At 38.5% G+C, this 24,367-nt stretch overlaps 1 protein-coding gene and 1 pseudogene across 1 annotated transcript; both read right to left on the bottom strand.

Moving 5' to 3' along the window:
* Positions 1-6,023: 6,023 nt before the first annotated feature.
* LOC150036977 (uncharacterized) lies at positions 6,024-9,931 on the bottom strand (annotated as a pseudogene).
* Positions 9,932-13,880: 3,949 nt separating this feature from the next.
* LARP6A (RNA-binding protein) lies at positions 13,881-21,106 on the bottom strand. Its single transcript, XM_039026195.2, has 11 exons — positions 20,581-21,106; positions 20,011-20,092; positions 18,178-18,272; positions 18,012-18,083; positions 17,852-17,931; positions 17,677-17,761; positions 15,274-15,321; positions 15,112-15,177; positions 14,865-15,044; positions 14,308-14,401; positions 13,881-14,228 (listed from the first exon to the last, which is right to left on the bottom strand). The coding sequence occupies exons 1-11, from the start codon at positions 20,827-20,829 to the stop codon at positions 14,098-14,100; spliced, it is 1,182 nt and encodes a 393-aa protein (XP_038882123.1). The 5' UTR covers positions 20,830-21,106; the 3' UTR covers positions 13,881-14,097.
* Positions 21,107-24,367: the final 3,261 nt, after the last annotated feature.

Raw genomic sequence — 24,367 nt, 5'->3', positions numbered from 1 at the left:
AAATTTGACTTTGAATAAAATTTGGAATATGTCTAAATCTTAGTTGAAGATAAATTTGAGGACAAAATCTAATAAGATTAAATTAAATAGGAAATTTGTTTAATTTAATTTGAAATTAGGATAGAATCAAATTAAGAAATCTGATAAAAAATCTAATATTTTAAATCAAATCGTTTATTTGATTTGGATTTCTTAATTTGTTATGGAAACCAGGGAACTTCTATAAATAGGATCCCAAACCCTTCCATTATCTTCATCCCCTATTCTTCTTCTAATATTTCATTTCTCTCCTTTTCCTCTTCTTCTTTCATTTTTTTTCCTTATTTTTTTCTTTTTTCTCTTTTTTTCTTTTTTCTTTACTTGCTATTTTTTTTTTTTTTTTTTGCGCGTAGGTTTACTAATTTGTCCCCCTTACTCTTTTGTAGGAGCTAAAGCGCAACTCAAGGGAGTACAACCGCGTCTTTTGTAGGATGACCTTGGTATGGTTTATCTACTGTATGCCTGTTCATGTTTCTTGATCATCATGGGAGGGGCCCTGCAATACTTACAACTGTCCTATGTTTGCACCCTAGGGAGGATCCTGATAAGGTCTACCTTGTAGCACCGTTCGTATATATTATTCGTCATGGGAGGGGCCCTGCAATGCTTACAACTCTCCCATGCTTTCACCCTAGGGAGGATCCCGATAAAGTCTACCTTGTAGCACTGTTCGCATATCCTGATCGTCATGGGAGGGGCCCTGCAAGGCTTACAACTCTCTCATACTTTCACCCTAAGGAGGATCCCAATAAGGTCTACCTTGTAGCACCGTTCGCATATCCTGATCGTCATGGGAGGGGCCCTGCAAGGCTTATAACTCTCCCATGCTTTCACTCTAGGAAGGATCCCGATAAGGTCTACCTTGTAGCACCATTTACATATCCTGATCGTCATGGGAGAGGACCTGCAAGGCTTAAAACTCTCCCGAAGGATCCCGATAAGGTCTACCTTATAGCACCGTTCGCATATCTCGATCGTCATGGGAGGGGCCCTACAAGGCTTACAACTCTCCCATGCTTTCACCCTAGGGAGGATCCCGATAAAGTCTACCTTGTAGCACCGTTCGCATATCTTGATCGTCATGGGAGGGGCCCTGCAAGGTTTACAACTCTCCCATGCTTTTACCCTATGGAGGATCCCGATAAGGTCTACCTTATAGCACCATTCTCATATCCTGAATGTCATGGGAGGGCCCTGCAAGGCTTACAACTCTCCCATGCTTTCACCCTAAGGAGGATCCCGATAAGGTCTACCTTGTAACACCATTTGCATATCCTGAATGTCATGGGAAGGGCCCTGTAAGGCTTACAATTCTCCCATGCTTTCACCTTAGGGAGGATCCTGATAAGGTCTACCTTGTAGCACCGTTCACATATCCTGAACAACATGAGAGGGGCCTTGCAAGGCTTACAACTCTCCCACGCTTTCACCTTAGGGAGGATCCCGATAAGGTCTACCTTATGGCACCGTTTGTATATCCTGAATGTCATGGGAGGGGCCCTGCAAGGCTTACAACTCTCCCATGCTTTCACCCTAGGGAGGATCCCGATAAGGTCTACCTTGTAGCACCGTTTGCATATCCTGAATGTCATGGGAGGGGCCCTGCAAGGCTTACAACTCTCCCATGCTTTCACCCTAGGGAGGATCCCGATAAAGTCTACCTTGTAGCACCGTTCACATATCCTGAACGTCATGGGAGGGGCCTGCAAGGCTTACAACTCTCCCATGCTTTCACCCTAGGGAGGATCTCGATAAGGTCTACCTTATTATGTTACTCTTTGATCAAAATTTGAAGATAAGGGAAATATGCCATTGAGTATTGAGGATGAGGCGGATATGCCATCAAACTTTGAAGATGAGAAGAATATGTCATCAAGCTTTTGAGCGGAGTCAGGTTAGCTAGAGTCGATCTCACGTACAAGGCAGAGCCAGACGGACCAGAGTTGTCCTCGTATATAAGGTAGAGCTTGGCAAACCAAACTTGATCTCGTATATGAGGTGGAACCAGACCCACATTTTTTAGAGGAAGTGAAGCTACACCAATTTTGGAGAAGGGGTGAAGTTGTACCAACATTTTGGAGAGGAAACGAAACCGCACCATGACTTTGGAGATGAAGCGAAGTTGTGCCATCAGTTTAGAGATGAAGCGAAGCCACGCCACAACTTTGAAGATGAGGCGAACCACGCCAGACTTTGGAGATAAAGCGAAACTGCACCAAAATTTTGAAGATGAAGCGAAGTCGTGCCATCAATTTAGAGATGAAGCGAAGCCACGCCAGGACTTTGAAGATGAAGCGAACCACGCCAGACTTTGGAGATGAAGCAAAGCTGCGTCATGATTTTGTAAACTGACTCATTGAAGATGGAGTCGAACCATGCATACCGACCATGAACTTGAAGATGAAGCGGAGCCATGCACACCGATCTTGAGCTTAAAGATGGAGCGGAGCCATGCACATCGACCTTGAACTTGAAGACGGCGCGAAGCCATGCACACCGACCTTGAACTTGAAGATGGAAGTGGAGCCATGCACACCAATCTTAAACTTGAAAATGGAAGTAGAGCCATGCACACCGATCTTGAACTTGAAGATGGAAGTGGGGCCAAGCACGTCAATCTTGAACTTGAAGATGGAAGTGGGGTCATGCACGCCAATCTTGAACTTGAAGATGAAGCAGCATCGATGGAGCCTCTGAACTTGAAGATGGAGAAGCATCGACGAGACCTTCGCGTTTGAGTTTGACAAAGCATTGGAAAATCCTCCGCATTTAAGTTTGATGAAGCATTGGCGAATCCTCTACACTTGAGCTTGAAGAATCGGTGAATCCTCCGCATTTGAGCTTGAAGCATCCGTAAATCCTCCGCACTTGAGTTTGACGAAGCATCGATGAATCTTCACATTGAGCTCGACTTCGTGACTTTGAGCATGAAGATGCCATTGAAAAGCCTGTAGACTTGAGCATGAAGATGAAGCATCGATGAAACCTCTGAACTTGAAGATGGAAAAGCATCCGAGTTTGATTTCGAAGAGGAAGCGAAGTGCATTCCAAACGTGTGCCTTTTATTTACTGTGCTGGCTCTTTACGAGGGATGAACTTCTTCAATCCGTTATGTTACCCCCAATAGGGATTAACATCTTCAATCTGGAGTGTCATTCTTTAATGGGGATGATCAACATCAATCTTGTAGTATCATATTTGCGTGGTTGTCGTACCTCTTCTGATGGACTAGACCTAAATTCTTTAAATCCCTTCGTACCTTTAAAGAAAGGGATCAAATCATGACGTAGTTCAAGTTTTTTTTTTTTTTTTTAACTGGACTGAACTTGAAGTTTCTTTCAAGCTGCCTACATACCCTTCATAATGATAGGGATCAAGTCATAATGTAGTTCAAGAAGATTTTTTTTTTTTAACTGTATTGAACTTGAAGTTTCTTTCAGGCTGCCTACATACCATTCATAATGATAGGGATCAAGTCATAATGTAGTTCAAGAAGAATGTTTTATTTTTTTTGCGCGACTGAACTTAAATTTCTTTAAGTTGCCTACATACCCTTTATAATGACAGAGATCAAGTCATAACGTAGTTCGAACAATTTTTTTTTTTTTTTTTTTTTTTACATTTGTTAAGCGTAAAACTTCTTGAGAAACTTGCCATTGATTGGGTCAATTCTTAGCCCATCTTGATCAACTATCTTGTACGCACCGTTTGTGTAGACTTATTTGACGACGTAGGGCCCATCCCATTTAGATGTAAACTTATTCCCCGTATGTCTTGTCGTGATAATTGGTCTCCTTACGGCGAGCACTAGATCACCGACTTGAAAGGACGGAGGCTTTACATGCTTATCGAAGGCTTTAGACATTCGCGCCTGGTAACATTCCAACGCTTGTTGAGCTTCTAATTGTTTTTCATCCAGTGCTTCCAACTCTTGGAGCCGCAGTTTGACGTTTTCCTCTGTAATGAGCCCTTCTTAGCGATGGAATTTCTCTTTCCAAAGGAAAGACAACTTCTACCCCATAAATGAGAGAGTACGGGTGACTTCTGTAGGGGTACGGTGAGTGGTGCGATAAGCCCACAACGCTTCACCGATCTTCTCCTGCCAAACTTTGAAACAATCTTCTTTAGTAGGTTGCACAATGTCTTGTTAAATGCCTCAGCTAACCCATTTACAGCGGTGTTATACATGGATGACTTGTACTGCTTGAATTTGAATTTTTCACACAACCTATCCATCAAACTGTTGGAGAATTGTCTTCCGTTATCCGTCACGATCCGATGGGGAATACCGTACCGATGAATGATATGAGTGCAGATAAAATCCACCACGTTTTCTTTCTTAGCTTCCCTTAGCACGACAGCCTCAGCCCATCTTGAGAAGTGGTCAGTGGCTGCGATGATGTATGAGTGCCCTGCTGATGACTTAGGTGTTATAGGGCCGACCAGATCAAGCCCTCATGCTTCGAAAGGCCACGAGGCTATGGTCGGATGTAGAGGCTCGGGTGGTTGATGAATGAAATTCACGTGATATTGACAAGCTTCACATTTCTCTGCATAATCCATTAAGTCCTGGATCATTCCTGGCGAATAGTAAGCCATTCTTTTCAACTAGAATTGTAACTTTGGTCCAGCTTGATGTGCGCTGCATATGCCTGAGTGTGCTTCCTCCAAAGCCTTCGCTGACTCTTCTTTATTGAGGCATCGAAGGAAAAGTCCTTCAAAGGATCAACAGTATAGGACCCCTTTATAGTAAATGAAATGTGCGACCCTCCTACGAACCTCAGTTTTACGACAGGGGCCATCCGGTAGCCTTCCATGCTCAAAGTAATTTAGGATGGGCTGCCGCCAGTCTTCCTTGTCGGTTAGATGAACTGATATCGCATTCGTTTCCCCATATGTAGTCCCAACTAAAGGTACAACCTATCTCCGCCACAGCGATATATTAAACGGCACATTATCCAGGTCTGTTAAGGTAGTGGCTAGGTTTACCAAGGCATCCGCTTTCTTGTTCTCTATCCTCGGGACATGTTCCAACACCACGCTTTCGAACTTCTCCATCAACTGGTGAGCATAAGTGAAGTAGGGTTTCAAGTCGTCATGTTTCACCTCGTACTGGCATAAGAGTTGATTGATTATCAACTTTGAGTCACTGGAGATTTCTATACAAGCTACTCCAATCTCTAAGGCCATTTGGAGACCAATTATCAAGGCTTGGTATTCAGCGACGTTGTTTGAGCATAACTCGGCAAGTGCGAAGCTATAAGACAGTATGTGCTTTTCTGGAGAAATGAGGATGATACCTGCCCCCACACCCCTTTTTCGTGTCGTACCGTCAAAGAACATGACCCACGACCCTGAGGTTTCTGTGAAGAGAACTTCGTCATCGAGCAAGTCTTCACTTAACTCCCAATCCGATGGAACTGGGTGATCTGCCAGGAAATTAGCCAATGCCTGCCTTTTAACTGCCCTTTGCGGTACATAAACAATGTCGTACTATTGAAGCATGATTGCCCACTTGGCTAAACGTCCTGAGATAATCGGCCTGGACAAGACGTACTTAATGGGATCGACTTTCTCAATTAAGTGGACTGTGAAGGCCTGCATGTCGTGCCTTCACTTATCTATGGCGAAGAAGAGCGCAAGGCACGTCTTCTCTATAGGGGAATAATTGCTCTCGACTCCATTCAGGGTCCTACTTAAGTAATAGAGAGCGCGTTCTTTTCCCTTTTCTCTTTCTTACGCAAATAGTGCCCTCAGTGATCTCTCTTGCGCTACAATGTACAGTATCAACGGCTTGCCCTCTACTAGGACTCCTAAGACAGGAGAGCTAATCATATACCTTTTTATGCTATCGAAAGCATTCTGGAAGGCCTCATCTCATTCGAATTTCTCCCCCTTTCTCATCAATCTTTGAAAAGGCTGACACCGCCCTACCAGCTTAGAAATAAACCTCCAGATGAAGGCCAGACGTCCCTGCAAACTTCTTAATTCATGTAGATTCCTTGGCTTTGTGGCATCTTCTGGATGGCATCGATCTTGGATTGGTTTATCTCTATCCCTTGATGTTTCACAACGAAGCCTAGAAACTTTCCTAAAGTTACGCTGAACGCACATTTGAGGGGGTTCATCTTCAACTGGTACTTTCGCAGGCGATCGAACACGGTTCTTTGATCTTTCAAATGGTCATGTCGTCGCTTGATCTTCACCACAAAGTCATCCACATAGCACTTCACGTGTTTGTGCAACATATCGTCAAACACCTTCTGCATGGCACGTTGATAAGTAGCACCAGCGTTCTTCAACCCGAAGGGCATTACCTTGTAACAATATATCCCTTTTAGGGTTCGAAATGTCGTCATTTCCTCGTCTGCAAGGGCCATTCATATTTGGTTATACCCGAAAGATACGTCCATGAAGGATAAGGCCTCATGTCTCGTTATCGCATCGACCATGATCTCTGTGATGGGCAATGGAAAATCGTCTTTCGGGCATGCGCTATTTAGGTCGCGAAAGTCTACGCAAACACGAAACTGTCCATTCTTTTTTCTAACCGGGACAATGTTGGCTATCCATGTTGGATATTTAACTTTGCGAATGAACCCGACCTCAATCAACTTATTAACCTCAACCTCAATTTGGGGGATAAGTTCTAGCCGAAAGCGTCGTTGAGCTTGCTTAACAGGTCGACACCCCTGTTTGATCACGAGATGGTGGACTACTACTTTTGGATCTAGTCCCGGAATCTCTTTGTATGACCAGGAGGAACATCCATGTATTCAGTGAGCAGACTCATGTACTCCTCCTCTTCCTCTTCCAAGAAGGACGTGCTAATGAAAGTCGAACGCGGTTTTTCTACAGTGTCCAGATTCACCTCTTTTAGCTCGTCCACCGTGGATTGACCACCGTCCTCTAGACCTTGCAGAGCGTCCTCCACTTCCTCTTCGGTCATACCCTCTTCGGATTCTTCCGTGATTGTGATGTGGTGGTATGAAGTTTCGCCTTCCTCCTGCTCTAAATTTCCATTCTGAGGATTGATGAAAACGATGTCGTGCCTCTTTACTTTGAGCGTGCCCTCACTTGTGTTTAGATTAACGAAGGTCTTTCTCTTCATGCGTGAGGGGACGGTACTACGGATTTCTCCATCACTTCTTGCCTCTTCTGATGCCTTCTGGTCCGATGACGCTTCAGCGTTTTTAAGGTCAATTCGTCGCCAGATGGACGCTCGGGGTATCGGCCCCCTTTTTCTTATGGTCATTTCGGGGGTGTCAGCGTAGGCTTTTCCATTATCCTTTGTCTTACTAGGGACATATTGGCCGAAGGGGTCTTCAGCCCTCTCGTGCTTCAGGAAATCAAAAACAGGAGCGCGGGGTTCTCCTTTGTTCTCCGTCGGAACTGCGTCAGTCTCTCGAAGGCTGACGGTCGCTCTACCACTAGCGATTGACAGATGATTTCCTCATTTCCTTCATTTGGCAGAGTCAACCTTCGAAAAACTGAACGTCAAGTAACTCTGGGAATAGTATGTGGGCTTTCCCTTTCTGCTTCTATCATGCTTAACCTATCGAAGACCAAGGTGCATGCGGCAGACGGTCTAATACGGTCGAAGGTTGAGGCTCTTTTATCTTTGTCCTCCTTTTCTCTTGTATCATCGACTTCTTCTGCAGTGATATGATTACTGTTGGCCACTTTCCCCTTCACCTTTCTGATTATGCGGACTGGCTCTGACGGCTCATATCCGAGTCCCGCCCTCGACGTGGGTATAGTGTGTCCTTCTTGCAAAAGCTTCTTTTGGGTTGGCGAGAGTCGGGGTTGCTCATAAATCTTCAAACTCTTGAACTCAATGTGAGTTATGAAGTCGTAGCCCGCCTTCGCCAACAGCTTATAAACCTTGGAATCGAATCTATCTTTAGTTCGCCTCTCGGGCAGCTTTAACCCTGTCACTTCTGCCTCCGGCTTGTGGACTTCCTGCTTCGTTATCGGCGTGAGGGGTGTGACAAAACTCTTCTTTAGAATTTCTATGTCTCCGACCTGCAAACATTTTGAGCATTCCATAAAAGGTGACTCACCCTTTTTTCGTCTCGACAAAGGGACATAGCGAGAATCGGAGGTTTTGAGGTTTTTTCGCCCCTCACCATGGGTGATTCTCCAACGTCGAGGGATATTATACTCTCTTTAGGGTTGAAGGCTTGTACCTTGCTACCCGCCCTTTTCTCTGTGTCTATTGGCGACCTCACCGGGATCCACCTGCTTTCTTTGCCAGCAAGTTCTCTGCCGGCATAGTCTCACTGGAATTCTCACTCTTTAGGTAAAACTTTGCATCTGCGAAGTGAGACTCAACCTCGAAAAACTGATTAGAATCTGCTTCAACCTTCTTAATCCCATTTTGGTAAAACTTGAAACACTGATGTAGTGTCGATGTAATCACACCATTCTCATGAATCCAAGGAAGTCCTAATAGCAGCTTGTAGGTGGTCTTTGAGTCTATCACATGAAACAGCGCGTCGGCCTTCAGATCGCCAATGAGGAGCTCCAAGCGTATCATGCCTATCGCCCTTTGGCTGCCTTGATTGAAACCCTGAATTACTAATTTGCTGTTTGATAGCTCTTCCATGAGTATGCCTAACTGTTTCATAGTCGTCTTAGGCATTATATTGATGGCGGATCCATTATCGATAAGGATTCGACCCACTCTCTGTTCTCGAATGTATCCAGAGACGTACAAAGGCCTATTATGCAATTTGGATCCCAGTAGTAGATCTTTGTTTGAAAACCCTATGGATGTACAACACGAGGCATAAGCACGTGCTGCGGAGGTCGATGCACCAAAGGTGTGGGATTCTAACAGTGCTTTAATGAGGGTCGTCTTAGCTTCTCGCGGGAGTGAAAATAGGTCATCTATGTTGAATGGTGACAAACCCTTTGGTTCTCCTATCGACTTTAATGGGCCTGGAATAGTATCTTCGTCCTCTCTGATACTGACAACATGACATGCAGCAATCTCTGGTGTCTCCTCTGAACCCCAATTGCTGAAGTTCTTCGGGAGGAAATCTGCTAACGTCATCTGTCGTCTGGGACGAGGAACATCCTCGTCTTTCTCGTCAATAGCTTTGGGCCTCCAAGCCTTTTTTCTACCCTTCCTTTTTCATGTCTTTCTCCCTCTCTTGTAGCTTCTATGAGAGCGTAGCTCTTTTTGGGTAGAGTTCAGTCTTCCCTTCTTACAGCGTGCCACAAGAATCCAGCCTTCATTATCGTCATCGTCAGCGCGCTCTCCTCCGTTTTAAGGATCTGTAGCTTGGACCTCTTACTGAAACCGCACTACCATAGGTTCGAAGGTCCCAAACTAGACCAAGCTCTCCCTTTCTTCATAATATATGATTGGTGCCGCCACGCTTGGAGCTACCGTCACCGCAGCATGATTCGTTTGGACCACCTCCTCTAGATCCAGCTCTATTTTCCTCTCACGAGCCAATTTGAGGATCAATTCCTTCAGTACGAAACATTTTTCAACTGTGTGGCTAACGACCCTGTGATACTTACAATAGTTGGGATCATCCACTTTGTCGGCCTGTTCCGATCATTTACATTCTAGTAGTTGGATAAGGTGGTTCTCTAGTAGTTGCTGAAGCATATCCGCAACATCAGAGTCGCGGAACGGGTAGACTTTTTCCTATCATTCCTTCAGGGTTAGGCGATGTCTTTCGCCTCCTTCATTTCTCTTTTCTATCTTCTTCTCTTTCCCTTTTGAGGAGAACTTCAACGGGGTCGTATTAACGACCATTGATTCCTTTGTGGCACCTGTCACAATTTTCTTAGTGCCCTTCACTTCCTTCTTGTCTTTCTTCGGTTCGTGGCTCAGGAAGTCCCTCGTTCCTTTGTTGGCGATACTTAGCTCCATGTCGTGGGCACGGGTCGCCAATTCTTTAAAGGTACGGGGCTTTATTCCCTGTAGGATGTAGAGAGTTCCCAGTGCATACCCTGTGTGCACATTTCTACAGTAGATAATTCGGTGAGTCAATCTTTGCAATCCAGACTTAGAGCTCTCCATCAGTTAATATAGTCGACGACCGGCTCCCCTTTTCGTTGTTTGACGTTTGTCAACTCCATCATGCTGACAGTGCGCCTAGTGCTGTAGAAGCGATTCAAGAATTCTCTTTCAAGTTGTTCCCAGCTATCAATCACCTCAGGCTCTAAGTTTGTGTACCAGTCAAAAGCATTTCCTTTGAGGGTTCTGACGAACTGTTTGACTAGTAGATCTCCCCTTGTTCCCGCATTCTCACATGTTTCTACGAAATGGGTGATATGTTGCTTTGGGTTGCCTTTTCCGTCGAATTATTGGAACTTTGGAGGTTGGTACCCTGCAGGCATTCTTAGATTGTCGATCCTCTGGGTGTATGGCTTGGAATACATGAAGGAAGTTTGAGCCGGCCCCCCATATTGAACTCTTATGGAGGTCATGATCATGTCTTGCAATTGTTGGACCGATAGAGAGGCCACCGAGTCTGACTGTCGCCCTTGGTTTTCTTGTAGTACGGTATTCCCCTTGTCAGTTGCTTTGACCGCAGGTGCTTGGCTGGATTCAGCAGCTTCTCGAGACTGCATTTTTTCTCTCAGGTCAACGATCTCATGGTCTCGCTCCTCAACGGCTTTCATCAGAAAGTTAATCTTCCTTTCCATTTCCGCCATGGCCGCTTCTGCCGTCACATCTGCCATCATGACGGAGATCACATCTGGCGGTGAATCTCTTTTTGGCTTGCTGGAGGCGGAAATAGAGTTTTCAAACAGGGGGTTTTCCTTGATGACAACCCTGCTTTGTGGGGATTCCGTCATTTGCCTCAAGATATTATGGCAATGAGGGAGCTCTGTTCTTGCTCCTACATGACTTCTCTTAAGCGGCTGCGGGTGACAGGTCCCATGTATGAGTCGTTTATGGAGGAAGCCTTGGATGCCATCTTCTTAGGTGCCATTTGCCTTATATGGATGCCGAGAGAGAGATGAGAGGTAGAGATGGTCCCACTGGGCGTGCCAATTTGTTCACACGAGGCTTCCGGAGAAACTTGTTTCGTGGAGTTGAACTTGAATTGGTGTTGATATTGAGGTTGATTTGATGTGATATGGTTCGATCTCTAATACTTGATCCTCTGATTCTCTCTCAGTTAGGTGAATGTGCTTGACTTGAAGAAGAAAAGCACCGAACATTCTTGAAGCAGAAGTCTTGGAAGAGTCTTCTTTGTGTCTTCAAGGGTCTTCTGTCTTCTAGGAGTGGAGTTTTGGAAGTCTTCTGCTTGTTGATGAATTCTTTGAACTCTCTGAATGTAGAAAATGCTTGTATCTTCAAAGGACTTCAGTCTTCAGAATGTTTGTATCTTCAAAGGACTTCAATCTTCAGAATACTTGCATCTTCAAAGGACTTCAATCTTCAGAATGTTTGTATCTTCAAAGGACTTCAGTCTTCAGGTGTGATCAGCTTCAGGAGTCAAGGAGTCTTCTGGTTATAGAGAATTCCCTATAAGCTCTCTGGAGTATAGAATTGCTGACCCCTCCAAATGAGGAGAGCTTATCTATTTATAGAGTTCACAGGTGGGCTTGGGCTTGGTTGATCCATGGGTCTGGCCTTTGGGCCCAATTAGTTAGACTTGGGCTTGGTTGGTCCATGGGGTTGGCCTTTGGGCCCAATTAATCAGATGCTTGATTTGACATTTGGGTCAAATTCAGCCTATTTTTTTTACTTAGTTGGACTTTGACCTAAATAATAATATCAAATTGGGTCCAATTAATCTTATCTAATTCAACAGTCATGATAAAACCACGTGACGTCATCGAAATTTGTCTTCAATTTCAATTCAGGACATATGTCAACTCCTAATTGAGCCCAAATTTAATGATTTGGAATTTCATCATTAATTTAGTAAATGACATGGCAACTTGTGATTGGTCTAAAATTTCTCATTCAACACATATAATATATTACATATTTCTTAACAAAAATAATTGAATTTATATCATGAAATACTATATTTGTTATTATTTTTTTATCATTTTTAATATAATTCTATATTTTAAATTTGAATTCAAAATCCGAATACACTGAAAACATAAAAAAGTTGTTTTCGAAATTTGTACTATTTAGATCTCAGAATCCAGAAACAGATTTCAAAAATAGAATTTAAACCGTCAACCAAATGCATATCCATTGAATTTAATGAATCTAAAACATAAAACAAAATCTGAGTTGCCTACACCCTAAAAAATTTTGTTCATTAGTTGTTAGAATGTCTCTCCAATGACCTTTCTCACAACCTATCCCACAACTGTTTTCACCATCATTTCTACAGTCCTTACAATTTATACCAAAACATACTATTAATTATCCATCCCATTGTATCACTCTCACTTGATAATTAACTTCATATATATATATATATATATATATATATATATATATATATATACCATCACTAATTCTGATTTAAGTGATATTATTGTCCAATTAAACTTGGCCAATGAGACAAGACACCAAATTTTGTGGACGAAAGGAACATGTATGGTTTGGAAGGAAGGGAATAAAATGGAGAAGAAAATTATGAGGAGAGTGAAGACTATGATTTAGAATATAACTATGGTTGTGAATATAATGAAAAATTAGATGAAGGAGATGAATTTGAACATATCTGCAAAAATCTGCTATCTTTCCTAATGTAGAAGTCCACACTAAAGATCAAAACTCATTGCTCACCAAAAAGGAATGGTTGGAAAATTAAATGAATATAATTAGAGATTAAAGAATGTGAATAGTTTGAGTGGACGAAAAGTTGTATAGAACTTAATTTAATAGATAGGTACATAGTATAGTAGCTTTAAAATATATACACATTTCTATGTAAAGACCTTCATTAGATTTGGGGGAAAAAAAACTATTGAGTTTTTGCAAAATAATTTATGAGAATAAAGCGTGGACGAAAAGTTATATAGAACTTAATTTAATGAATAAGTATATAGGAATTAAATGAATTAGTAGATGGTACAGTAGCTTTAAAATTTACACACATTTCAAGTTGAAGAAAGGTTGGAAAAAAAAACTATCAAATTTTTGCTAACTAATTTATGAAAAATTAATAAATATGTGCACTCTTTGCAATTTTTTTAAAAAAGAAAACCCGAATGGTTTGAGCAATGATTGGCAAATTGGATAGTTTTTGTTTCTCTACAATCAATTTGCAAATTTCATTTTATTTTATTTTTTGAAATATATATATATGTAATTTGTTTTTAGTTTGGTTGAATTAACAGTAAAATTATACATTACCTTTAAATATTGATTTGTAACGTTTATTGGCCGAATTGGGTGACATTAGAGATACTGCTAGTGGGTTCATGCTTTAAGAACAAATAATTTGATCAAGATGTTTTTATTTTTTTTAACCTTTATTATAATATTAACAAGTGGACTTTACAAGATTCTTAATTTTGGGTGGAAACGTTGGAGCAAGTGGACTTTACAACTCATCTCACAACAAAGGACTTATTCTTTTTTCCTTTTATAAAATCACAATCAACAGTTATTCCCTCCAAAAATATTCTTTTGCTAGTTGAAACCACCTATTGATAAAAATGGATACAAAACATATATAACTCTTCTACCCAACCCATTTGCTTCATACAAAAGAAAAAAAAAATTGATTATATATACGCTACACATAATTTTATCAATACGAACATAGCTCAAGTAACATAAAATGTATATCCTCCGCAAAGGGAGTATTGGTTCAAATTCCCTACCCTATTGAACTAAATAAACATTATTCATATTTTTAGAAAATGCATTGAGTTTTTAGTTAGAGACTCGGTTGAAAATTCAAACCAGCAAATTTAAATATACCGTACAGGTGAACATTATACAAGATAGCATTTTCTTGAGACACAGAGCTTTTCAGGTAAGACTTAGAAGATACATTTGGCCAACCTACTCAGACATATACCAGGACGTGTTCTAGCATGCCCATCAATCAAAGTAAAAAAACATAGAAAGCGAAATTTCTACAAACCCACTTCATGAAATTCTCACTATGTGCCTTGGTTGGAAGTTGGAGGTCGGCCACGCCCCATCGTGAACCCCCGAGTTCCATCAGGCATTTTCGGGCCAGGGGGTGGCTTCGAAAGTTCAATGTGATGGGCAGAAGTTGTAGTTCCATGACCTAGAAAGAGAGCAAAAGATTATCAAGCTAAACTTTTTTAACATGAATTCTACAATAACGCGATCAGATCAGTCAGTACCCATTCCATTGACGCCCTTGTACTTTTGTCTTCTAGTTCGTCCTTGATTTCGACCTCTATGTCCATGTTTGTCTTTGTGTTGATGATCCCCCTCCTAAATTTAGCAAAGTTGATATTATCATAACAAGCATTTTCTTGCAATCTCATCTCCTAGAAATTCACATTTTGGGTTTGAGTGGAAGGAGGGTCACCGGACTTTTGCGGCATGTGATTTTCGAAGCGCTAAAAACACTTTTGTTGTGTTCAAAATCACTTCCAAACATGTCTTCAACCATTAAAAATCAACTAAATATTTGATTTTACATTTTTAAAAGCTATTATTAAACAATTTAAATTGTTTTTGATTGATTAAAAACATATTTTGAAGTGATTTTGAAAATGACGAAAGTAGTTTTAACCATTTAAAAATCATTTCCTAATATGCCATCAGACTCCAACTAGTTCCTTGGGAAGTTGGAAGAAAATAGACAAACACATAATGAAAACTCACGAACAAATTTCAGTAACATGTATGACCAAATGCACTCAGGAAAAGAAAGTAAAAGAGCAACATTAACCTCCTCATCAGGCACATCGTCATGATGCTCATTTACGTTGTGAATTTCTTCATCACCATTCTGATCAGTTGTTCGCCCAGGGATGTTCTTGTCAGGACCACTCTGATCAGTTATTCTCCCAGTGCTGTTTTTGTCAGGATCAGGTCCTCGCCAATGTTGTTTCCTCTGGCCATGCTTACTCTGGAGTTGAAAACTACATTGTGAATACAATCAACTTGATATATATACGTGAAATAAGATACAGTACCAGATGCTTGAGAGGCTTAACCCGCATGCCATTTCTCCAATCTTGTTCATCATTTAAAGTAGCCACCTAATGAACCATCAGAAAAACGACTATTGATATCAAATCAAACACGGTAAAATTATTAAGTTTTAAAGTAAATGGAGCACGGATCTGATTACTCACAGCTTTCTCAGAAGCCTCCAGAGTCTCATACTCCACAAGAGCATGCAACTGTACACAGTGACCAAGAAAAAAGGCCGACTGGATGAGTAAAAGTAGTTTATTTGATCTTTTAATATAATTCAATTTACATCAAGAAGTCCGAGACAGGCACAAAGCATAGTTACATGAACGTTTTAAAAGGGTAAAAGACGATCTTGAGGCTCTTTCTCTTGAAACGGCAAGGCATTATGAGGTGTAAGCCTCAAATTTAATTAAAAATATTTTGCAGTTCCTAAATTATTATGACCAAGTATTGTCAACCATAATGGTCATTATAAAAGTGAAATAAAAAACACCCGCAAATTTTTCACTAAAACAAAAATTCTAAAATGCTATCTTAAACATCACTACTTTTATTGTTGATAGGATTGGTTAATACTATAAATTTTTTACTTCAATGTTTTGGAAGTCACATTAGTAAAAGTACTAATCATCAGACGAGGCATAGAGATTTTCAACCTCAATGTGTTTCATGAAGCGGAAGTCTCTTATAGTTCAATGAAGGCATAAGTCTCAAGGCTTACAATTAGGGCCTTGCCACTAGTCGAGCCTCAATGCTTAAACCTCAATATGTTTTTGAAATCACATTAGTAAAAGTACTAATCCTTGGACAAGGCATAGAGATTTTCAGCCTCAATTAGAGATGTCCACGGGGCAGGGCGGAGACGAGGAAGCATTCCCCATCCCCGCGAATTTTCCTGCTTGGAACGGGGTGGAGATTCCACGAGGATCGGGTTCCCCGTGAGAAAACTTCTCCGCCTTTATTTTTTTAACAATTTTTTCATTTCAATTAAATATATTTTTTAATAATTATTTAATATTTCCAATAAATTTTTCATTTAAATAAAATATTATCAATTTTGCTTGTTAAAACAATAATATACATGCAATTTGAAAAGAAATAATGAAAGTGTTAAATTCTCGTAATCTGTAAAAATTAAAATTCAACAATTAGAACATCCTATCTTAAATATTTTACAAGATCTAAGGAATTAAAGTAATTAAGTCTTAAACTTAAATAACTAAAACATCCATAATTATACTAACAAGGTTTCCAATATATATCATAAATTTATTATTTATATACAAAAGTCAGGGCAGTGCCCCAAATTGTAAATGGAAAAAAATTCCCCATTCCCCCTGTATTTTGGACATCTCTAGCCTCAATGCATTTCATGAAAATAAACGTCTCTTATAGTTCAACGAAGGCATAAGTCTCGAGGCTTACAATTAGAGTCTTGCTTCGAGGCGAGCCTCAACGCTTAACCTCAATAGTTTTTTAACACATTGGCTACATCACCCAACTACTGTATAACATAAACCTGGCATTGAGAAAGATTTTCATCTTTCAGATATGTATATAGTTCGGGTGCTCATAAGTTGGTCCAAACACTCAAAAATCTATTGGAAACTAAGGTAGTATGAGATGTCTGTCTCATATTGGTTAGAATGGGATGATTAATGTGGTACTTAAGAGTTAAGTGGCTAGGCTCTTCCACCCCAATAGTAGATTTTGGGGTGTGGTTCTCCAAGGTGCCTAAGTACCTAACAATGGTATCAGAGCTGGTTGTTGACGTTTCAGAGTGGAACCAACGGAGGGTTCTGACCAGGTGTGGCCGAGTGAAGTGTCGTCAAAGTAGCCGCTAGGATGTCGACTTTTTCGGGGATGGGGTATTGTTGGGAATCAAGGTAGTATGAGAGATTTTTGTCCCACATTTGTTAGAATGGGATGACCAATGTGGTACTAAAGTGACTTGACTCTCCCAACCCAATAACTAGCTTTTGGGGTGTGGTTCTCCAAAGTGCCTAAGCACCTAATATATATATATATATATATATATATATATTAGTGGACATTATTACATTATTATTACTTTCCTCTTTTGGCTTTTGTAATGAGGAACAGAATAGGACACTCAGAAGATCAAACATCTAACTGTATTGAATAGTGCACACAATTTTCTCTGCACCTGCATTACCAAACTGGCGTTGAACTAATCCCCCCTCCTTATCTTCAGGTCCCAACATGCTACTTTCAACAAAATTTCAGTCTGGTGAAAGAAAACCTCTCTTCATTTTATTTTTATTTCTTAACTACCTTTTCACAAATGTTGTCCCACTATAAAGTACATAACACGATTTTGACAAAAGGAAAACAAATTGAGAGAACACCTCTTTCATGGTTAATGTGAGAATATAAAGAAACACAAAAAGTATAATGTCCACCCACAAAAATCACTCTCATTAGAATCATTACTAGAGCTCAAATGGGAAGCATGAGTGATAACCAAATACATCACCACAATGTCCCCTCTAATCTAAAACTGAAAATTTTCATTTCTATCAGCTAGTTACACAATTTACCTTATTACTGATCAGCACATCACCCTTGCTGCTTTTCCCCAACTTCTCTACCACATGTGGGTCACAAATGGTGATGCTTCTTATGCTAAAAATACAAAAACAGTTTTTCATGCAGTGAAGTGTGAAGGGAGAAATATTTTTGTTAAAACATAGTTATGGAACAGAAATAGCATACCGTCCAGCTGCTCCAAATATTCGTTTGATATTCTCCTCTGAATGATCCTCAGGTAGATTTTCTACCAAAATAGTAAATAACTATACTCCACGTAGAAATGTCATACAGTTACCATAAGTTACACATCAATTGTTGATTTCATAAGTATGCAAGCAAGTACCTTAGGATCCCTAGTCTCAGGTAATGGAATAGGATGGAGTCGCTTGACTTTCTTCCCATTAGAACTTATGACCTGCAGTTGGCAGGTAAATTAACATGTGCTCATGGCATTATGCAAAAACAGGCTTTGGTGGCTACATTTTAAAAGGAAGCATCATGTATCTTACAAGAACAGAGGATTCCCTCAGGGCAGCAGTGATAAATGAATGATCTTGAGTAAGTTTTTTCATTCTCTTGAAGGCAGCAATAATAGCTATAGGAACTAGACAAATAAAGAGAAAATGAATTTCAACGTATTTCTGGATTCATAACATGACGATTGATTACTACAAGATATTAAGAAATCAGAACCCATGGACAGAAGGAATATATAGATATATAGATATATAGATATATACACAGAGAGAGAGAGAGAGAGAGAGAAGAACAAAAACAAAGAGGATAAATTTGGAAAAAAAGGAGATGAACGGTCTTATTTTCATTCATCAAATATATATACAATGATATGGGTACGGGCAAATGAGCAAACAAATAGGAGAATATGGTCATAAAACAAACTATTTACACTTCACTCAATTTAGAATGTGAAAATGTTCCGCACTTTATCTTTCATTCAAGGTATTTAGATTTATTATATTCAACTACATTTCTAGGGAAAGAAGCTGTGCAGGCAATGTCAAAAATCAGCAAAGGCTAGAAGCATTGGTAGATAAACTGTCGTTGGTTTGTTCTAGTCCTTTACATGAAACATGTTCAGCACACGTCAAAGGCCATAATGTCATGAATAGAGAAGCAAATAATCAGCAATCAACCATGCTTAATTCAGAACAGTCATAGTCCATGAAATTCATCACAGACAAATCTGGCTGAACCAAAAATCGTCCAAGAAATGCATCTTGTGAAGTGCATACATGGCTCATCACCCCATCTCGTCTCTTTCCAAGTTATCATGTATAATATAACCATTCTATAAATTTTACATTAATACCAAAGTTATGGGGGAAAATATGGAAAACAAATATGAATAAAACAAAAAAAGACCACCTCCAGAGCTCTTCTATATCAATAAGATATGTCCAGTGATCTCGGGGTATTTCAGATGATTGAATGCCCAAGAAGCCACAAGTCACAACAAAGCCATCCCTTAGGTTTCATACCCTTTTGTAACAAAAAAGGTACTTTCAAGTTTGATACTAAAATATATTGATTAAAAAATTGAAATCTGAAAGTCCCCCTTGTCATTGGTTCAAAATTAAGAACAAGAACTGAAGTCACAGAGCAATAGGCCTAATAAATATTAAAAGAAATTAAAAGAAGATTACAAACTAATGGATTTATACACATAGCACATCCTTCCACTAAAATAGGTTGGAAGGCCCAGATGCCTAATCTATGTAGAGTAGGCACCCTATTCAGCAATCTGGAATGCCCTAACATAACCTTCTTTTTGGTATCCTTGAGTGGCGGACCACCTTACCTGCATCTCGACTAATTTCACAGAACAACCCGCCTAACCAACGGATGCCCAAAGATAACTTCCTGAATCATTTCCATGAAATGATTCTTTTTCCTATTTTACTCTGTGCAAATCCTATGTTCAAAGCAAAAATGCTGTCAAATTAGACTGCTAATAAGAATATCTAGAAAAGCTCTATGGCAATTTTTTAAGGCAATCCACATCAATGAAATGAAAGCGATTCAAGCTTCTTGGTTTCCATAAGTCATACAGTAGAAAAGATAATTAAAAATTTAAAAGTACACATATTTTCCTTAGTTCCAACTGTTTGTGTTTGGCTCCGGTGGAAATTTTTCCAAAGCAACTTATTACTTATTGCTTACTTGTTCATAGTTCAAAATTTGACCAAATAGCAAAGAAACCAAATTCTCACGTGACTTATTATGCATGCTCAACCCTTCAAAGGAGGTCAATACTAGTGGGAGTTTTCATTTCCAATGATAATAGAATCTCCATAAAAGTGAAGATTAGCCAAGTAACATACCAAAACCCTCCTTGTTCTTTTTGATTAATCCCAACAAGTGTTTATCGGTGGGCAAGTTTTCATCGCTGAAGTAGTACTCTACCTGCGAAGATATTTAGACCAATCACAAAGACGACGACGCCATGCTCTAAAACACTCTACAGAATGATATAAAAGCTGAATGAATTGAAAACCAAATTAACATAATCAAAATGCTCTCTTCAGGTCTTACGTCAAACGACTACTAGTAGCAGCGTAAGAAATCACAAATTATATGGTATCACGGCCGTGAAATGATCAATTGATATCATAACTACCCCTACAGTTGATAGCCAAACCATAAGCTTCCTAATATTTGCACTAACGATGCAAGTATATATACAGAAAGTCACGTATAGAAATTCAAATACATGAGAGGAGAGAAAACAGATTTACATACTGATTCTCAATCCTAAAAAAATTAAACTTCCAAACTCCTACAGAATCCACAAATCCAAAAATCGCATACCAGACAAAACCTAACGGCAAAGAAATTCGAGGTCCAATTGGAAGGGCGGGGGAGAGTGGAGAGGGGAGAGGCGGTAGAGTTACCTGCTTAACGATCCTTTGTTTCAGATCCTCCGGGAGAACAGCGGGTTTAACTGCGGGTTCGTGACCGTGATCGTGACTCTCCCTGGGTCCCTGGTCATGATCGTCTTCGGATATCAATGATTGAGTTTCCGGCACATCGCGACTGGGTGATCCGACGGGATCTCGAGGTGGAGGAGAGAGGATGGACTCGGCGACGGAGGAAGAGACAGCGGCGTTGGAGGAGGTAGTCGGAGGCTCATCGCCGGCCATGGTGAGGAGGAGAGAAGCGTTAGGCGGTTAGAACCCAAAGTACCTTCACGCCCTCCGTTTCTCCTACTTCGATGGGTTCTTTGACGGACCATTTTATATCAATAGCCGACAACACCCTCCATTGTTGAGGACAATTTGGACATTTCGCTTGATCCTTTTTTGTAATGTCTTTTGAATTCCATGTTTTGCCCGCAATTTCTAGGAGTCAATCGGCGCCAGTATTGTTTTTCTTTTTCTTTACGTCCTCTGTTTAGTTACGACCCTAACCGGGTCGGCTTGCAATTTCTCCTAATCGGTGTAAGTAATTTGTATAATATTTTTTTTTCCTTCAATTTGACTAAAAAAAACATATGTTTTGTATCTAAATTAAATATATTTTATATTTTTCTTTCAAAATTGTTGCCGTTTTCAAAAATCCTACTTTTATCAAATCCTAATAAAAAATGCTATAATCATAATGAGATTCAATTGATAGTTCTGAATCTGAATCGCAAATGTAATTGAACTGCTTTTTATCGCTGTTTAGTTAGAATTATAAATTTTTCCATATTTATTATTACCGTTATCATTATCGTCACGTCCAAAGGTCAAACGATGACAATAACGATAACAATAATGGTAACAGTAAATGTGTCAAAATTCTTAATTTTTCTTGTGAAACAGTAAGTAATCATAATGATAACGATATAACGTAATTTCCAGACGTAATTAGATTGAGTCGTTCAAATCGTCAATCAGCTTGCATTTTTTATTACAGGTTTTGAAGTTACCTCGTGTCGCTTAGATCGTCCATGTTTTTAATGTTAAGTATGTATATTTGATGCTTAAAAAAAGTATGTATATTTGATGACATATTTAAATATTTTATTTCATTGTAAGAAGTTAATGACATATTTAAATATTTTATTTCATTGTAAAAAGTTAATGATAGTTGCTGATTGATATCACTGGTACAATTTTATCTTAGTGCGATCATTGGTACAATTTAGTCGATACTAATTGCAAGACACGTTTTGTTTATGACATAATGTTTGTAACGTATAATTGAAATGAAGTAATTATGTAATAAATGATTTTTGAGGTATAATCTTTAATGTTAGTAAGATTTTTTAATCAACGTAATTATATTTGAATTTAAAATTTAAATATTTGACATGAAATCTATAATTTAAGAAATATATTATCAAAATAGGTAGATAAATAATTTTTTTTAGAAATTTTTAAAAATAGAAAAATAAGGAAAACTATTTACACAAAATAGTAAAATTTAATATTATAGGCTGATAGAAATCTACCAGTATCTATCTTTTGTTTTTTACTATTTCTATTAACAGTTTGACATTTTTTCTATCGGTGAAATTTTTTCTAAAATAATTAAAATAAATTTGATAGAGAGAAGGACATAATAAGATAACTTATATAGGCTCAATTTTAAGTGTATATTTTGACAAAAAGATGGATTCGATGAGCTTGAAGGGTTAATAAAACTGAAACAAGAGGAAAGTTAATGAAAACATTTGGTAGTAAACATACCTCGTCTGAAGCCTTTTCTTGATAGCATCACAATGTTAAGAAAATGGAGAAACTTTTATTATTCTCTCTTAATCAAAATACAGAGATTGGAGAAGTATTTATAGTAACCTAATTGGCTGTTACAGAAGATTTAACAGACACAAATAGAAATGCTTCAAAGCTTTGGTTTATGTAGAATGCTGGATAATGGGCTAGGATTTCAACACATTGGGCTTGAATCTTCAATGAGCTTCCTTAATATAGTTAAGACAAACTAGGTACCTCCAAACAAAAAATTATTATAGATATTATGATGATAGATGCTCATTAGATGCTCAGGTTTAGGGTTTATTGACCATCCGTCATGTCCTCATTTTTCAAAATGTTGTCTATGTGTCTCACATTAGATTGGAGAGAGTGGAGAAATTCATCCTTTTTATTTTATTTACTTTTGTTATTTATTTATTTTATATATTTATATATTATATTTATTTTATTTTAATATTTACTTATTTTATTATTATGTTATATTATATTTATTTTAATACAATATTTTATTGGTATTCGTGTTCTTGTTATGCTCCTCAAGTTCACATCATGTTATCAACACAAGCTTCTATTCTTTTTCTCGTTAAAGGTAGGTCCTAAAAGTATGTCGGTTTTTTCTCTCTTTGCTATAATTAATAAATTAAATGTTGTTTTACATATTTGATATATATTAAATTTCTAATATAAATATAATATTTTGCAATAGTGTCAATATGAAAATATTATAAAATAAGAATTTGTATTATTTGATATTAATGATAATAGTTATTTGTCATTAGTGCTTAATGCTAAAACACACGTGGATGCCATAAAAATGTAATCATCGGAAAACAATTATTCTTCATAAAGCTCGTCATAAATGGATGCACTAGAGGCTCCAAAATTTTAAATCAATATATTGGAGAAGACATTTCTCTACATTTCGGATATGCTCCTACAGTAGCAACATCGAGAGAAAGGTTTTAGATAGTATCCTGAACTAATTTCATGTCTTTTATTGGCCGAAAAAACAAGATATTAATGAAAAATCATGAATCTCGACCAACTAGAACAACATCATTCCCTAAAGTGAATGTTGTGAATGTTAATAATCGTGGTTGTGATCGTGGTCACGGTCGAGGTCGTGACCATGGCAGAGGAAGAAATAATAATTATTTTCATGGTGGTCCTTCTAATCATTCAAATTTCAAAAGAACCACACAAAATGATGATCACAAAGGAAAAACTTCATAAGATAAGAGTTCAAAATGTATTGAAAATAAATGTTTTTAATGTGGAATGACTGGCCAGTGGTCACGTACCTGTCGTACGTCAAAACACTTAGTTGATCTCTATCAAGTCTTCCTAAAGGAAAAAGGGGAATGTGGAAGCAAATTTTGAATACCAGGATAATGAAATATTTTACCCATCCAATTTAACAGATTTGGATGTGACACATTTTTTCAAATCTCCTGAAGAGAAAATTGGCACAATTGATGGCATAACAAGCATTCTTTTAATTTTGAGAATATTTAGTATTAATGTTGTTCGTTTTTTATATTTTTATGTTTTTTTCCTTGGTTAATATTAAATTTTGTATATTTCAAGTGTTTTTTTTCTTATTGTAATTATTTTTTTAATAAAGAAACCAAGATCATTTTCATATATTGAGTGACTAAAAAATGAGTAAAGAAAATCTATGTCTCGCAAACAGTGCAATTACATATACAATACTTACAAATAGAGAATATTTTTCCAGCTGAAAATGCTAGAAGCAAAAGTCAATATGATATTAGGCTCTGCAAATCTAATTGAAGGCTTTGGAAAAGCAAATACCATTTTGTCTAGAAGAACAAAATTTATAATTGACAATGCATTGTATTCTAGTCAATCAAAGAGAAATCTACTTAGTTTTAAAGATATACGTTGCAATAGTTATCCTATTGAGACTAATAGAAAGAATAATATGGAGTATTTTTATATCATACCTACTGTCTCA

The sequence above is a fragment of the Benincasa hispida genome, chromosome 3 (genome assembly GCF_027475165.1).
Source record: "Benincasa hispida cultivar pf3 chromosome 3, pf3_genome.v1.1, whole genome shotgun sequence".
Lineage (NCBI taxonomy): Eukaryota > Viridiplantae > Streptophyta > Magnoliopsida > Cucurbitales > Cucurbitaceae > Benincasa > Benincasa hispida.
The sequence above is the reverse complement of the archived record's forward strand: the minus strand, read 5'-3'. Positions and strand labels throughout refer to the sequence as shown.

Excerpts from the sequence above, each read along its gene's own strand:
- LARP6A (XM_039026195.2), bottom strand. The coding sequence starts at position 20,829 with ATGGCCGGCGATGAGCCTCCGACTACCTCCTCCAACGCCGCTGTCTCT. Across the intron at positions 17,762-17,851 it reads ATATTTGGAGCAGCTGGACG|CATAAGAAGCATCACCATTT; the intron begins GTATGCTATTTC and ends TTGTATTTTTAG. Across the intron at positions 15,045-15,111 it reads TTAAGCCTCTCAAGCATCTG|AGTAAGCATGGCCAGAGGAA; the intron begins GTACTGTATCTT and ends TTTCAACTCCAG.